The 16,304-nt window shown below is 37.2% G+C and overlaps 2 protein-coding genes across 3 annotated transcripts in view; one reads left to right on the top strand and one right to left on the bottom strand.

Moving 5' to 3' along the window:
• Positions 1 to 9,982: 9,982 nt before the first annotated feature.
• Positions 9,983 to 14,145, bottom strand: crybgx (crystallin beta gamma X). The gene is made up of 6 exons (XM_067401852.1): positions 14,102 to 14,145; positions 13,597 to 13,645; positions 13,197 to 13,318; positions 10,571 to 10,706; positions 10,254 to 10,393; positions 9,983 to 10,124 (listed from the first exon to the last, which is right to left on the bottom strand). Exons 1-6 carry the CDS (start codon positions 14,143 to 14,145, stop codon positions 9,992 to 9,994), a joined length of 624 nt encoding a protein of 207 aa, XP_067257953.1. The 3' UTR covers positions 9,983 to 9,991.
• A 1,755-nt stretch (positions 14,146 to 15,900) lies between these two features.
• lctla (lactase-like a) overlaps positions 15,901 to 16,304 on the top strand; it is a 7,259-nt gene continuing 6,855 nt past the window's right edge. For both annotated transcript variants that reach the window (XM_067400728.1, XM_067400729.1), the window contains exon 1: positions 15,901 to 16,029. In XM_067400728.1, the coding sequence (XP_067256829.1) occupies positions 15,903 to 16,029 (127 nt within the window). In that variant the 5' untranslated portion in view covers positions 15,901 to 15,902. The remainder of the gene's footprint in view (positions 16,030 to 16,304) is intronic.

The following is a 16,304-nucleotide window of genomic DNA, read 5'->3' as shown; positions in this document are numbered from 1 at the left end:
TGCAATTGCACCTACCCTGTTTGTCTTTGTGTGTGCCGTGACAGCATCATGCTGTGGGGGTATTTTTCAGCTGCAGGGACAGGACGACTGGTTGCAATTGAGGGAAAGATAAATGCGGCCAAGTACAGGGATATCCTGGACGAAAATCTTCTCCAGAGTGCTCAGGACCTCAGACTGGGCTGAAGGTTTACCCTTCCAACAAGACAATGACCCTAAACACACAGCTAAAATAATGTGTGGCTTCACAACAACTCCGTGACTGTTCTTGAATGGCCCAGCCAGAGCCCTGACTTAAACCCAATTGAGCATCTCTGGATAGACCTAAAAATGGCTGTCCACCAACGTTTACCATCCAACCTGACAGAACTTGAGAGGATCTGCAAGGAGGAATGGCAGAGGATCCCCAAATCCAGGTGTGAAAAACTTGTTGCATCTTTCCCAAAAAGACTCATGGCTGTATTAGATCAAAAGGGTGCTTCTACTAAATACTGAGCAAAGGGTCTGAATACTTAGGACCATGTGATATTTCAGTTTTTCTTTTTTAATAAATCAATGTCAACAATTCTGTGTTTTTCTGTCAATATGGGTGCTGTGTGTACATTAATGAGGGAAAAAAATGAACTTGTGAACTAAATGATTTTAGCAAATAGCTGCAATATAACAAAGAGTGAAAAATTTAAGGGGGTCTGAATACTTTTTGTACCCACTGTAAATCCAACTGAAAAATACTTGTGAAAAGATGTCTTTCAGTTAGTAAAATAGCACATAGCAAATAGTGGAGCTCTGCAGCCATCTACTGGTAAAAGCCATATTTTTTTAACTTTTAAAACGGCATTTTCCAAAAGATGGGCAAAAATCTTACACTAAACCATATCAAATTATCCATGTTATCCTCATGAAAGAAAGTTAGAAATGTAGGTCTTTTATAAAGTGAATTTTACATAAAAAGCTGTTCTTGTATAAAAACCTACTCAAAAAAATTATTTATTTATATAAATTTAAAAGATATGATAAATCCTCAAAACGACTTATAGGGTCTTTGGGGTCTTTTTATAAGTGTTAATCATATTTTTGTCGTGTTTTCCAGTCAAACTAAGCATACTTAAACAATTTTTTCAAGTGTTCTCCATAGACTTCTGTTTTAAAGTAAAAAAAATAAATAAATAAATAAAAAATTCCAGTGGTTTAAAGAAAATAAACTTAATTCAATATATATGTATTGTCTAAAAAACAAACAAATAAAAAATTTTTTTTTCAGGAATAACATACTAAAGCCCAGATATTCCTCAATTATACTTCATATATAATCTTTGTATGAAATAAACATATTTGGCTTGATGTCCTTTGCCTGTGTCTGTGATGTAGACTATCATATAATTATCATCCATGTAAGTTAAGAAAATACATACATTGAATGGCCCAGGGCGGAGCATGACAGATAAAGCTTTATCAGTAATGTCCTTAGTGGTGGAACTAATAATGAAGTTTAAAATGTAATATCTATAGAAGAAATGAAGGTGGATTTGAGGTTGTGGACTTGCAGTTGCCAAAGGAGTGATTGTCAGGATTAAATAAACATGGTCCCCCTGAATGCTTTTTGAGCACCACACATCACAATCATGTCAAAGTTACTATTTCATAGAAAACACAAATAAAACCACATTATGCAAACCCTCTATATTATGCTTCAAAAAGGGTGGGAATGGACTGAGAGAGTGACAGAGACTTACTTTTCTCTATTCTTCCTCTTCTCTGATTGTGCACAAAAGTCATCTGGAGAATACGTTGCCTTCTTTCTCTCCTGAGGAAGTTCTCCACTTCTTCACTTGCTGGACTCAGACAATATGTACCCAGCTTGGTCTTCAGAGAGACAAGAATGTTGGGCATAAAGGTGCGACAGTTTCATATTTCTAAAAAAAAGACAAAGGGAAAGTTACTGCATGTATAGGGAATAACTATTATGGGTAATGAATTCACTGAATTTGTGTTTGTGTTTTTTCTGCATGTTCCTGGAGGGAATGTGTGGGATGTTTTCATGGTTTGATTCATTCAACTGTTTCTAAATCTTTCTCCCTGATTAGTGTATATTGAATTCCCAGATTTTGGCGAGTCAACGACTCTCCCACTAGTTCATAATTCTTGAGAAAAAAAAAAGTAAGCCCTCAGTGAGAGAACGAGAGAGAGGGGATCTGTTTTTGAAGAACGTGGTTTATATCGCAAGTAATTGCATGTGATTCTTCTCTCAACTTCAAAGACGAGCGGTTCTGCAGTTTAAGGTTGGGAGGCCAGACCACTACCAGATCGGCTCTCAATTTCCTGTCCCTGCCTGACTCTGAGAAGAGAGAGAGGGAGAATTTGAGGCAGAAACGTGTGAAATACAGAAGAGAGGTTTACAGAAAGTTTCAGCATCAAAAAGTTCATAACATCTAAATTAACCATTTTTATTCAGGTCAAAGAGTTACTTTTTATTACTGAATAAGCTTGCCTTTAATACACCAATACAATACTTTTAAAGAGTCGAATCAGGCAGAAGCGGCTGCAAGGTAACAACTGCACATTCTTTACAGTTTATCCATCTTCGTATGAATAAAAAGAGGGTTTCCATTCTGCTACATCTCACACAACTAATCAAATCTTCTCTATGAACTTTTTTTTCCCTTTCAAGCATTTCTTTTTTTAATCATTTTACTTTGCCTGCATCCGTGACATAGAGCAGTAGCCTATCATATAATTGTCATCCATGTGAGATAAGAAAAGACATACATTGAATGGCCCAGGGTGGAGCATGACAGATAAAGCTTTATCAGTAGGTTCAGGGCCAGTTTTCACATGAAATCCAAATATGAGCTATCTAAAAGAAATCTGGGTCCACACAGACTGGCCTTTCTATTATGATATAGTCTAGTGCATGGTTTGGACCTTGACACATCTAGGGCAAAATATACTCCAACTGTGAAAGAACAATGTTCACATGCATGTTTAGCTCTTTCCGTCTCTTCTCTAATATGCACATATGCTTCTATATACGCATACTACATATGTTTGTACAAAAATAATTTCTACGATTCACTACAATGTTTTTTTTTTTTGTTTTTTTTAGAAAGTTATGTTTCATAAGATGGTGGAACTGGCAAGTTTCAAGTCACTCCAAGTGCCTGAGATGAACTGCATTCAGTTTTATTCCCTGGGCCTGTGACTGGCACACACCACACACACACACACACATAAACTCTAGATTACAGCTTCATGGTCCCTCTCACAGTCCATAGCTGGGATTGGCAATGACATGTGAATGCAGACCAGCTCTAATTTAAGCATCCACATTTATACGCCCATAATGGGGTCAGTATAAGCGCTTTTGGAGCAGGCCAGAGACTGTCCAGAGCTCTCTTTCCAGCACTAAGGCAACACATTATTCCCAAAACTGCCCGAAGCACTCTTTCCGGAACGAAGGCAATACACAGTATTGCAAAATTTTATATAGGAGAATGAAGCATGGCTGCTAGAACTGTTGGTTTTTAAATTGTATTCATAACAAATAATGCAAAAACATGTCTAATTAATTCAATGGATTTCATGCATGAATCAAATGAAATCTAAAATCATAAACTGTTTATTATCTTGGTGATTTATGCATTGGAAAAATATTAAGCGGCATCAAAAAATAAAACTAATGCCAAAACAACAACTTTTGCAATTCCAAACACACACAAAAACCATGAAGAAGATTGAAATAAGTATGGAGGGTTGGAAATGACCTGGTAGTATCTCTGCAGCCAGGCAGAAGGCTATGGCATGCCTGTGTTATTGAGTAAACCACTTTTGCCTGTGTTTGTGTTTGATAGGATCGGGGGCTCCGTGGGTGGCGCAGGGCTCTGGTGAGTACTGAGACTTTAAAAACCCCTAGCTGCTTTTGGGCTGTTTCTTCTGCTCAGCCTCCAAGCAGCCTCCACGCTGAAGAGAAGGACTGAAATGTAAACATCCAAACATGCTCAGGCCCTTTTTAAAGGCTGTTTTCCAGCCTCCACTCTTAATTGGAAACAGACAGTGGCCTTGTATGCAGAGGTGGGGTTAAAACTCTGATGCTACCCTGACAGGCAGCAAATCCCATTCGCAGTTTTTGATGTGATGTCTCACTCGCTTTGAAACATTTTCAAGTAAATTAAATGTTATAAAGCTCATTATATGTATCAGTGATTGATAGTATATGAGTATATTTCATAAGGGCGACATAACACACGTGGATATGAAAATTGTCATCTGATGGATTTTCATAAACAGGCCTAATATGATGTCTGAAAATATAGATAGTTGGATTAAGGCAGTCAGACGAGAGAAATATGTTGAATAATAACTACAAAAAGGTTCTATAAAGGTTCTATCTGTAAGGTGTTTCACTTTTTAGAATCGTTTAGGGGGTTCTCATCATGGGATCATTTTATGGATTCAATTTTAATTAACTCATTTTGTTTTAAAGTATTTTTTAATTTGTAATAAATTTTATGAATTTCATACTTTTCAATTGAAAAAGAAATCAACCCATTAAACATGAAAGTATTATGCAACCATTTAAGACATTTCTTCTTATATAGAGCCTTTTTTGGCATAAAGCGTTCTTTAAAATTGAGTCAAGAACCCTACACTGTCAGAAAAAAAAGGTACAGTGCTGTCACTGGGGTGGTACCCTAAGGTACAAAGGTAAAAAGGTACATCTTTGTACCATACTTACCCCTAAATGGTTCATATTAGTACCTTTTTACCTTTGTACCTTAGGGTACCGCCCCAGTGACAGCACTGTACCTTTTTTCTGACAATGTGTTTTTTTCTAAGAGTGTACCTTAAGTAGCTGTATTAGAAACTGCCTTGCAGCAGTGTTTAGTTTTGTGCAATGGCAGTATATACAACACAAAATACAGTGTTATAAATGTATGTTATATTATTTAAAAAATATGATAACAAACTTAAGGAGAGATTTAACTGCTGTGGAAATTTATCATCACTTTCTGAAATATCTGACCACTGAGTGCCGCTATTGACCAATCAGAATCAAGTATTCCTGAAAGTCGTCTAATAAATCTTGACACGATTTAGAAGTGATTTTTTGAAATCTGAATAGAAGGAAATGTGTTGTTTGTGTAATTACTTGGCAACCCTTTAAATATCTCTCAGCTCATACTCACACACACATTGCTCAAAAGAGTCATTATTGATGAGTGAGCGGGATGTGAGGGAGTCATTCCTGGCATTGCTGCAAAGATGTTAGTGCTGGCTGAATGGAGGAGAGTGCACGGGATGCTTAATTGGTCCAGTGTGCAAGCATTGGTGATAATTGTGGTTCACAGGTGGCCACAGTGGTGGCCTGTCCAAGCTTTGAGTTCATACCAGGGCCTGGGACAAAAGACAAAAGAATCCAGGGCTCTTTGTTATTGACTGTGGTCAAAGCCTCTGGCCGTCCACCTAGACATGAGTCCATGAGTCTCTATCATGAGAATTCAAACAAGAGCCTTGATGAACACAATATTGATGTTAAAGGGGGGTTAATTATGATTTCACTTTTTTAACTTTAGTTAGTGTGTAATGCTGCTGTTAGATCATAAACAACGCAGTTACAACAGTTACAACGCTCAAAGTTCAATGCAAAGCGAGATATTTTCTTTTAAAGAATTCTCTGTTTAAGGACTACAACAAATGGCTGGTAGGGACTACAACAAGCTTCTTCACGGGTTAGTGACATCACTAACCCTAAAATTTACATAAACCCTGCCCCTGGGAACACGCAACAAAAGGGGGGGGGGGGGCATGTTGGGCTGATTTAGAGAAGAGGAAGAGTTGTTGTAGAGTGTTGTTACCATGCCGCCATTTTCAGTGCTGCCAATTTAGCGATTTTATCACTAGATTTAGCGACTTCCCCGCCCCTGTAGAGACTTTTTTCAAAAGCCTATCAACAAATCTATAGCAACTTCTTGAACAAACCTTATCTAGATTCTGTGACTCGCCCACTTATCTATAATTACATTAATATAGATCAGTGGACTCGCCAGTATGATGTCATCTAGCGACTAGTTTTAGCTACTTTCAAATGAAAGCAATTGGCAACACTGATCATTTTACGCTGGACTGCTTCACAAACGAGGGTCAATTCAACGCTGGATTTGCGCAAAAGATTAACATGACGGCACATGCTAGTCAACGAGTTTAATCAACTCCACAGCAACTACATAAATTTATCCACTAACCATTCAGAAATGTCCAGATGCATTCAAAAGTTGTATCTTCATTCGAAGTCTCTCCATCAGTGTCTGACTCCGGTTTAAACAATGTAAGACTGAACACCATTATTGACAATCGTCATTTTAGCTGTGTGAGATTCTCCAGCTTTGTTGTTTGAGCAACCAAAGCATGAGCTGTTTAAGCTCCGCCCTCTTCTGTAAAGAGGCTGCATTTAAAGGCAGGAACACACCAAGCCGACGGTCGGCCGTCGGGCAGTTTTTCATTGTCGGCCGTTTTCTCAGTGTGTTCCGCACCGTTGGCTGAAGTTGGTCCTCGTCGGCTTTTTTTCGGCCGATTCGACATGTTGAATCGGCGTTGGAGCTCGTCGGTCCATCAGGTCATCTGATCATTCTGATTGGCTGTTCAGCTACTGCCGCCTGCTGGTTCGGAAAGGCATTTCATATCACGCAGGCGCAGAACTGACGTGCTACTTGGCCGTCGGCTGTTTAGTGCCGATTTGGTGTGGCAGGGCAACTTTGGACACTGACGCTGCCGACGTGAGCCGACCCCGCAGTTTGCTTTCGTCGCCACTAGTTCGTCGGCGGTGGCTTGGTGTGTTCTGGCCTTATAGGGACACACAAATATGGCATGTTTTTGCTCACACCCAAATAGGGGCAAATTTGTCAAGCTATAATAAATGATCTGTGAGGTATTTTGAGCCAAAACTTCACAGACACATTCTGTGGACACCCGAGACTTATATTACATCTTGTAAAAGGGGCATTATAGGTCCCCTTTAAGATCTCATGGCAATATTTACATACTGAATAGTAACATTAGTATCTGGAAATGTTTGTTCTGAAACTGCTATGATTTTTCTACTTTTAAACTCACAATTAACCAATAAAAGTGAAATAATGAAATCATGAAAATAATGATAATTTCTTAGTAAAACTAGTTCTTGTAATTGTACAAACCATCTAGTTCAGCCCCATACTGATGAGTGCAAAACTAGAATGTATTCAAATGGTCACTGATTTCATATCAAAGCGATCAAGGAAATTTTAGTGGCATTATAGCAAAAGTGCCCGAGTAAAACCACTTTTGGTGCCTATCAGATACTGTTATCAGATAATGGAGAAATTCCTTCAAACAGAGATATGCCATTAGCATTGAGCATGCAGTCTCCCCAGGCATTTCCCTTCTTTGTTGACTAAAAGACCAAAACATGTTGAAACAAGACGCCACGCTGCAAAGTGGCATGTACCATCAAGATTTCCCTGATAATCATTCTGAAATAGCTTGTCAGACATGAAAGAGTTTGCGTTTAAGCCTCGCAGCTATTTTCTGGTGAGATCATCTTTCTGTAATATAGACCAAGCAAAAAGGCGCAAGAAAGAACATTGTCAAAGTTATATCTACACTGCAAATGAGTCAAAACAACAGAATATCCTGTTGTAAATTCTGTCTAAATCTATTTAGCATCAATACATTTTCTCTCTTGGGCCAAAATCAAGTTGGTGGAGTTTCCCAGATTGAACTGACAAAAACAAAGTGACATTCATGTTTATTACTGCCTCGTTTGAGAGAGTGTCAGTTTTTACTGTGACACTCTGATGAAGATGCGGGTCACACTTTGATAGAAGCGGTTTCATAGGGAAGTTCCTTAAGCGTTTAAACACTCTGCAATACTGTGTGAACGAAACTAAACCAGACTGAGATAATAACTGCCATTAAGGTGTGTTGTACTGTTAGGTGTGTACTTGTTTGGGACTCTGTCATGTAGTACTGTAATTATGTAACATGAGGACTGGTAATCTATAAAGTTTGACTTATGGATCACAGTAAAAATAACCACAGAGAGAAAAAGAAAAAATAGAAGAGAGGACAAACAGCTTTTAAGGAACAACCAATGTGTGGTATGTTTGTAAGTGCAAACTTACATTCTGTATCATATAAACACACTGAGAGAAAGAGGGAGTCAAAGTGTGATTGTTAAAACTGGATTACAGTTTGTTGTGTGAATGTTGGCCTAAATGTTTTTATGTATGTGTTTGTGTGTGTGGGATTGAACTCAAGCAAGAGGAATGCTGTGTATGGGTGGTCAATTAGTTTACCATTTCAGCTGTGACCAACTGGTTTACTGGAAAATAACATAGGATCCTTCCCATTCAACAGGCCTTGCCACCTTCAAGGACAGACTCTGACTGTTTGTTTTGTGTGTGTGGTACAGAGGGAAAGAGTTTTGTGATAGACTTCCTGCCCTGAGCTATAAAAAAACCCCAAAATACTGTGTAGACATTCATATATATATATATACATATATACATACATATATATATATATATATATATAATCTATACGTTAAACTTTTTTGAAACAAGTCAAAAATACAGATTATTTGATCAAAAATACAGTGGAAACAGTGATATTGTGGAATATTAAATATTATTACAATTTAATATTACTTTTATGTTAATATATTTAAAATGCAATTTATACATATATTTTTAAATTAGTTTTCAGCAGTCATTACTCCAGTCTTCAGTTTCATATGCTGATTTGGTGCTCAAGAAACATTTCTTATTATTATCAATGTTGAAAACAGTCATTTTTTATATATTTTTTTAAATTATGATTTGCAAATATTCAGTTTTTACTTATATTAATTCATATTATAAATATAATATAATATAATATAATATAATATAATATAATATAATATAATATAATATAATATAATATAATATAATATAATATAATATAATAGAGTAGACTCATGTCTCACACTAATGATTGGATTTCTGGTTATTTTTTAAATCTTTGGAACCATTTAGTCATCTTCTATAGTATAAGAGCAACAGTAACTGCAGCACTAATGGGAACAATATCTAGCTAGTTTTATAGTTGTAAATAAAGTGCCAGTAGTTAGCATAATGGTTGTTTATAATCACATAAACCTCTTTTCACTCCTGGCTCTCTCTCATTCCCTGTATGTCCTTCTCTCCGAGACTTAATCCCAAACCAACTTGCATTCTTTCTACCCCTCTGCTGTTTCTGCATGTAAAGGAGGCACTGGTGGGTACCTTCAGGCTGCTGTGGTGACCGTGAGAGATATGTAGCACAATGTCATCATCGGCACGACCGGGCCACAGCAACTGCTACTCCCACGACCCACAGAAATACCTCACCGGCCTTTAGAAAGCACGGCAGCATGTGTCTGTCAGTCCAACACAGAGCTAAAGCCCGTGTGAATTCCTCAACGTATGCTCAAATATACACAGATGAGCTCCACAGCTGCTCTTTAAAGGATTCGGATCATAGAAGAGAGGGCAAAGCCGTGAGCTCACAGTTCCTATTAGCATCCCACGTCTAATGATGCGTCCCATCAGGGCAGTAGGACAAAACCCTGAGTACTGTAGTACCCTGGGAACAATCCTGAATCTTTGCTATGAGACTATCTCAAGATGGTGGTGGCTCTGACATGCCAGGTAACAGAATATAACAGACTCAACTGCGCATGATGTGCTTCACCACCAGAGGGCAACACAACACTCATTCTTGCACACGAAAAGCTCTTGAGCGGTTGAAGAACTTTTCATCTTTATCATATGATAAATTGTGTAATTACTGTTAGATAATTTAAGCACAAACAACAATATTTGTCTTTTTCATCAGTTTATTACTAAAATAGGTCTTCTGTAGGGTTTGTTTCACTTAGAGCTGGCATGTTGTTTGTATAAAGAGCTGACGGGTGTGAGTGTTTTTCAGGGGATTTTGTTTAGCCGAAGCGGACACGGCGAATTGAGCCAACGGTGCTGTTTTGAGCACCCCAGTCAGAGAAGTTGTTGTAGTCCTTCTTCTCCAGGATGTAATGCGCTCCTCTGTAGTTGGGCTCCTGGTACGCCACCCAGCTGTTCTCAAGGAAAGAGAGATGGGAAATATAACTTGTGTATGTTTGCAAAAATATGTACACAATACTGAATATATACAGAAACAGAATAAATATCCGAGTACATGAACATCAGTGAACTTGTACTCACGTTCCGCCCATTACTCTGATGGAGGACACCCTGTTAAGGCTGTAACGGCTCATCAGGTTTGGGATATCATCGTGGAGCTCTGTCTTCTTGCCTGAGAAACCTGTTCTCTCAAACAGCTGTGCACGGGCAGGGTTGGTGTCCTAGCCCATTAAATAGATGCAAAAAAAAAAAAAAAAAAAAAATTTGAGGATAAAAAAGATTTATGATTTTGGATCATGCCATCACTAGTTGTATTGTGATAATATTGTTTTTATTTAATTCTTGGTATTATTGAGTAATACAAATGTATTACAAATTAGTAAATAAGAATGTCTCACCTGTTTCACAGCACGAACAGAGGAGATGTGGTCACCCTGAGCACACCACTTATCAGTGCAGTTGTACTCCCCCCTGTCAGACATATCCCACAGATACTGACGCCCTCGGAAGTTCTCATGTTCATATCCTACCCATCTACATATGACATATGATTGGCAAAATGTCATTACATGGGGTGGACGATGCAAAAATTATTTTGTTTAGCTATGAATCTTATCAAAATGTGAAGTAATCATTAATGTTAGATTTAGTGTTGGGGGTAACGCAAGTAACTTGAGTTACATAATCAGATTACTTTTTCGAGTAACTAGTAAAGTAACGCAAGTTACTTTTTCAAATTTATTGACTGACAGCTCTCCATTTTAAAGGGATAGTTCACCCAAAAATTTACTCCCCCTCAAGTAGTTCCGAACCTGTATGAATTTATTTGTTCTGCTGAACACAAAGAAAGACATTTGGAAGAAAGTCAGTAATCAATCAGATCTTGCCCCTCATTTACTACCATAGTAGGAGAAATAAATACTATGGTAGTCAATGGGGGGTGAGATCTGTTTGGTTACTGACATTCTTCCAAATATCTTCCTTTGTGTTCAGCAGAATTCATACAGGTTTGGAACTACTTGAGGGGGAGTAAATGATGACAGAATTTTCATTTTTGGGTGAACTATCCCTTTAAGAGAAGTAAAGTGCAGAGGCAGATGGTTGTTGTAGTTCTAGAGTAAATGTGAGCAGTTTACTCATCTCGCTTGCACAAAAACATTCAGTATTCCTCAAAATGAATAAAAACAGTGAAACGCAATCTCAGAATTGTATGCAAACCTGTAATAATTAACTATATTAAATTAAACAAATATACTTTATGTATTTAATCTCACTTTATTAACCAGTGTCTTTTCTGCTGACCCATACTAATAAGCAAAAATTATTTTAGATTAAATTAAGAAATAAGAGCGTTGAACTTCCTCCTGTATCATATTCTTCTTTAATCCAGAATGGCAGCACAGCTGAAAGGTTTGTTTAAGCTGCATCATCTACTGTATAGGTGTAACAGGGTTGGGCAAAAATACATAAAAATGTATTTTAAAATAAAATACCAAATACCTTAATTTTAAGTGTATCAAAATAAACTACAAAATACAGCAGCCACACCATGTATCAAAATAAACTACTGAATTTTTGTATTTTAAAAATACTAAATTTTCTTCGAAATTTCTTCGCAAAAGGGTAGCATTATAACAACTTTCAACACACAAATGTATCAAATATGATAAGACAGCGCTGCTTTACCCCACATACGCTTGAGCAGAAGAAGTGGAAGCGGTGACTAAGACATAATAAAAGTTCAAAGCTGCTGTCGAGACGTGTGTTGCGCTCGTGTCTCATTAGCAGTCGCTCCAGCAGCCTCGTTCAGCTCTCACAGCACTCGGCCATGCTCTGCTTCATACTACAGTAATGTTAATAATCTCGTCCATGAACATGATTTCTGCCGAGTCTCGTCCCGATTCTTTTCCACCGGCTGTAGACGTGAAGACAACACCTCCCATGATTCCGTGAAATCAAGGTGTCATCAAGCTACGCCTTTGTTTTGAATAAGCGACCTTTAGAGGCGAAAATTTACATATTGTGGCTTTAACAGATTGAATATTCACATATACCTGTGATCTCCTAGATGAAGGTTAGTTTTAAAGTAACCAACAGTTTAATGTTTGCAAATGACACATAATTGTTTCCTAATTTAGTTACTTGGTGTTTGGTAACGAAGGGCCTACTTTGTATCAGCAACACTGACTCAATGACAAACATCATTGATCATTCATAAGACAACTGATGGCACCTGTATTCATAGCAACTAGTTTCTAACTAATTAATCATTTGATTGTTAATCATAAATATAGAGGGCTGCTGCTCGGTATAATAGTTTTCAATTTTTTCATTAAAAATTATAGCAATTTATGCAAAAGATTGATGGGAAGCTGACAGCCTGCATGTTTCTTACTTTCACCACCTTCTTCCATATGGATCAATTTTCTGTTCTGATCTCAACAAGTCTGGGCAAACTATTGAATAGGCACCATTCAGAGGCCGCAATTTTAGGATGTCATCATGTAGACTTCTTACAAATTATTTTACAGTATTTTAAAAATACAAAAATACAAGTATTTTGATACAAAATACAAAGCCATTTTCATCAACTCTATCAAATACAAATTACAAAATACTATTTTGTATTTGAAATACGTATTTGAAATACATGTATCATAAATACTGCCCATCCCTGGGTGTAAATATGCATTTTCTTCAGCCTGAGGCTTATTCATTTCACTTTTGGTGTGAAAGGGCCCTGATATTTGCCAAAAATAGAACTTTTTTTGTTATAAAAACAAACAAACAAACAAACAAACAAGCAAGCCCAGCCCAGGTGAGAAAAAGTTACACAAAAATAATGAAACGCATTACTTTTCATAAAAAGCAACCAAGTTAACTAACGCAATTAGTTAGCCTACTTTTTTTAGGGAGTAACGCAATATTGTAATGCATTACTTTTAAAAGTAAATGTCTCCAACACTGGTTATAATTTTAAAAGGTCAAATAAGGTATTGTGATACAAAACTGTCATGTACTCACGCTCCACTCTCCACCTGGACAGAGTTGCATCTGTCGGGAAAGTTTTTTTCACTCAATTTCTGACAGTCAGAGGTCAGGTCCAGCCGCCGACCTGCAAAGTTCCTCTGCTCGAAAAGGGTCACCTGAAAAACACAACTAATGTTAAAAAACCCCACCTTAATATATACACATTCATTTAAGTATTAAATAAGCACAATAGGATTCATTTTTGGAGCATATGTAAACCTGAATTAAAAACTAGCTACTTTTTCAGCTAATTTTCCAAAAGGCTTTTCCTAAAAACACCACTAAAACTCTATGAGAAGCAGTAAAAAGAGTAGCAAACAGTTAACAGACTGATATACTATTCATCAGCACCAAACAGAGCTGATCAGAGCTAAACGTCAAAATAAACTCTTACCCTCCCACTGGACCCGTAGAAGGCACGTTGGAGCACAGACCCCAGCTTGCTAGGGAAAAAAGTCCAATACTCTTAGCACATTTTCCAACAGAGAACACATAATCAACAACAAGCAATAAAAAATAAAAAAAATATGACATGAAAGAAGCCAGTATAAAAAAGCTTTTGAACCGTTTGGAGTTTCTTTCCAAATGTTTATAACATTTAAATTAAAGTTACATTTTATTTGTTCCATAACAAGCTAAATGTATATTTGTGTATACATTTGTGTACACATAAGCATAACAGTATGTTGTTTCAGGGCTTTCCAAACAGTATGGATGTGATCTGAACTACATATGTATTCTCTTTCACAAAACTGCAATGAGTCACGGATGTTGGTCTGACTTTTATATGTCTTTCTCTGCAAAGATTAATACAGCCCACTTGGGAGGTGCAGATCTGACTGAAACTCAGTCCACAAAATTTGCTGTTGCTCCTGTTTCCGAATGCACCGCAAACATACCTGGTTTGTTGGGCTAGTCCGGGGACCTTAGTAAAGATGTTCATGTCAGCTCGTGGTGGCCACTAAGATGGTCCTTAAATACAGCAGGTACATAGAAACAGGGAGTGCTAGAATGCTCATACTCTTTCTGCTGTTCTCTCTGTAGTCTGTCTGTGTATTGATATGCTAAACACATACAGTTTGCTATGTTTTGTCAAAGCCTTTAGCTATATGTGCATACAGAAATTCAAATGCACACATACAGTACAAAAGCTTAAACATGCACATCAGTAGCACACGTAAGACAACACACATGTTCACATGATAAACCAACATACATTGAACAAATTCTGCTTCATACACACTTAAAGACACAAACATGCACATAAAAGAGTGCAGTGCCAACACTTTCTGAAACAATTCAGCCTTCTTTCCACTGTTCATTTACAAAGCATTTTGCACGTTGTAACTGTATTTGTGTTTGAACTGGGGCAGCTATACAAAAATATTGAAACAATTTTCACTCAGAAATTGCTAGTAATTACACAAATAATAACAAAGAAACCGCAAATAACACACTAAATTAAACATGGAATTTTGAAGTAGAAAAATGTCAAATGTAGTCCAATAATCTTTATTTAAACCTTTTACATAACACAATAACAGCCTTATGTATAATAGAGATCTGCCCAGTGGGAACCAACCATGATTTTATATAACATTGGTCTATTTTGATTTTCCTAGTTCAGTCAGAATTGGATTCTAGCACTATTTAAGTTTATTTAACTATTTAATATACTATATACTGAAATATATATATTCTGCACTCTATGAAAGAACATTATACATTATAACTTTATGGTGCTCTTTTATTAATAAACTTGTATTTCTCTTTTGGGGGCCAAAATGCAAATGTTTCACCCACACCAGCATCAACTTGCTTACAGAGTCAAATGTTCAATTCTATAAAACATGTTAGGAGCAGCACTTTTCCCCTCTCAGCCCATTGAATTTGAATAGTGGGTATTTGGGCCTGTGTGTGGCTCCTGAATGGAGCCTGGAACTACTAGATGATTCGCTACTGTTTAGTGCATGCGGGCGCACAGGCACTGGGCAGCTTTGTGAGGGTGAATGAAGTTCAGAAGCTTAGGTAACATTCTGGCACTTTGGAGTGGATTCCAGTCGAGACAAATGTGAGGCCTGGAGCAGGTATACGTGTATATGTGCTTGAGTGTGAATCTAGATGGAGGGAGAGGGTGAGAGGAGGGAGAGAGAGACACGAGACAGGGCAAAGCTGCTGGTTCCTGTGAACAGAAGGGAGTGTTTTAATCATCTTCTCATCCTCTCTCCTTCAGACAGAAACTCACATCTCCTCTTTTCAGGATAAATACTTTTGAGATGTCTTTCATATTGGCAGCTCTTGACAAACTGACTTATTTTTTGTCTCTGATAGCCTTTTGTATCAGTTTGTCTTATAGCTGGCTGAAATGAGAGTTAATTCATCTGATCTGATCTGGGTTTGGAATTTTTTTTTTTCTTTTTGACATTTTCGGCTGATTGCACGTGGATTGTGACAGCTTTTTAGTTTGGGATGCATCATTGATATGCCTCAGCTGCAGAACTGACCACTCCGAGTATGTTTTCTTATTTTTGAAATGAGGATAACTGATGTAAAGTTTCTCTCTCTCTCTCTATATATATATATATTTACGAACAACTGCAAGAATAACATTTTTTCAAAGATGTGCCTGTAAGTAAAAGGAGTCTGTTTTATCTGTGCAGGTGTTACTGGTGAAAAACGGACTCCTACGAGAATAAGAGGATGCCACTACACAGTGTGCTGAGGATGTGCCACATTCTGCTTCTGGCACCCTGCATTTTTTCTAGCGAAGACTTTGACTGGACCAAGAATGAAAAGGGATCATTTCAGTATGGCACATTTCCTTCAGGTAAAGCATAATTCATAAAAAACAAATAACACGTACAAATAACAGAAAATATATGTTCTTTAAGCTCAAATATTAAAATATACAGAATAGTATATATCTGGTAATCCAGAAAACAATACACTGTTAAAAAAAAAAAAAAAAAAAGGAATGAAGGAATGAAGGAATTTTCCGTATTGTTTTTTTTTACAGGTGTTTTACCGGTTTTTACCGGATTTTGAATTACACATTGCATTAGATTGTGTTTTAAGGGTTAACGGAAATTTCAGTTAAATTAC

This window comes from Chanodichthys erythropterus, chromosome 11 (genome assembly GCF_024489055.1).
Source record: "Chanodichthys erythropterus isolate Z2021 chromosome 11, ASM2448905v1, whole genome shotgun sequence".
NCBI lineage: Eukaryota > Metazoa > Chordata > Actinopteri > Cypriniformes > Xenocyprididae > Chanodichthys > Chanodichthys erythropterus.
Note: the sequence above shows the minus strand (reverse complement) of the source record. Positions and strands in the feature narration are given on the sequence as shown.

Bases quoted from the DNA above. Each gene is read 5' to 3' on its own strand.
- crybgx (XM_067401852.1), bottom strand. From the start codon at position 14,145: ATGAACATCTTTACTAAGGTCCCCGGACTAGCCCAACAAACCAG. The intron at 13,319-13,596 runs GTAAGAGTTTAT...TGTGTTTTTCAG, and splicing joins TCTACGGGTCCAGTGGGAGG to GTGACCCTTTTCGAGCAGAG. The intron at 10,394-10,570 runs GTGAGACATTCT...TTAATGGGCTAG, and splicing joins CTGTTCGTGCTGTGAAACAG to GACACCAACCCTGCCCGTGC.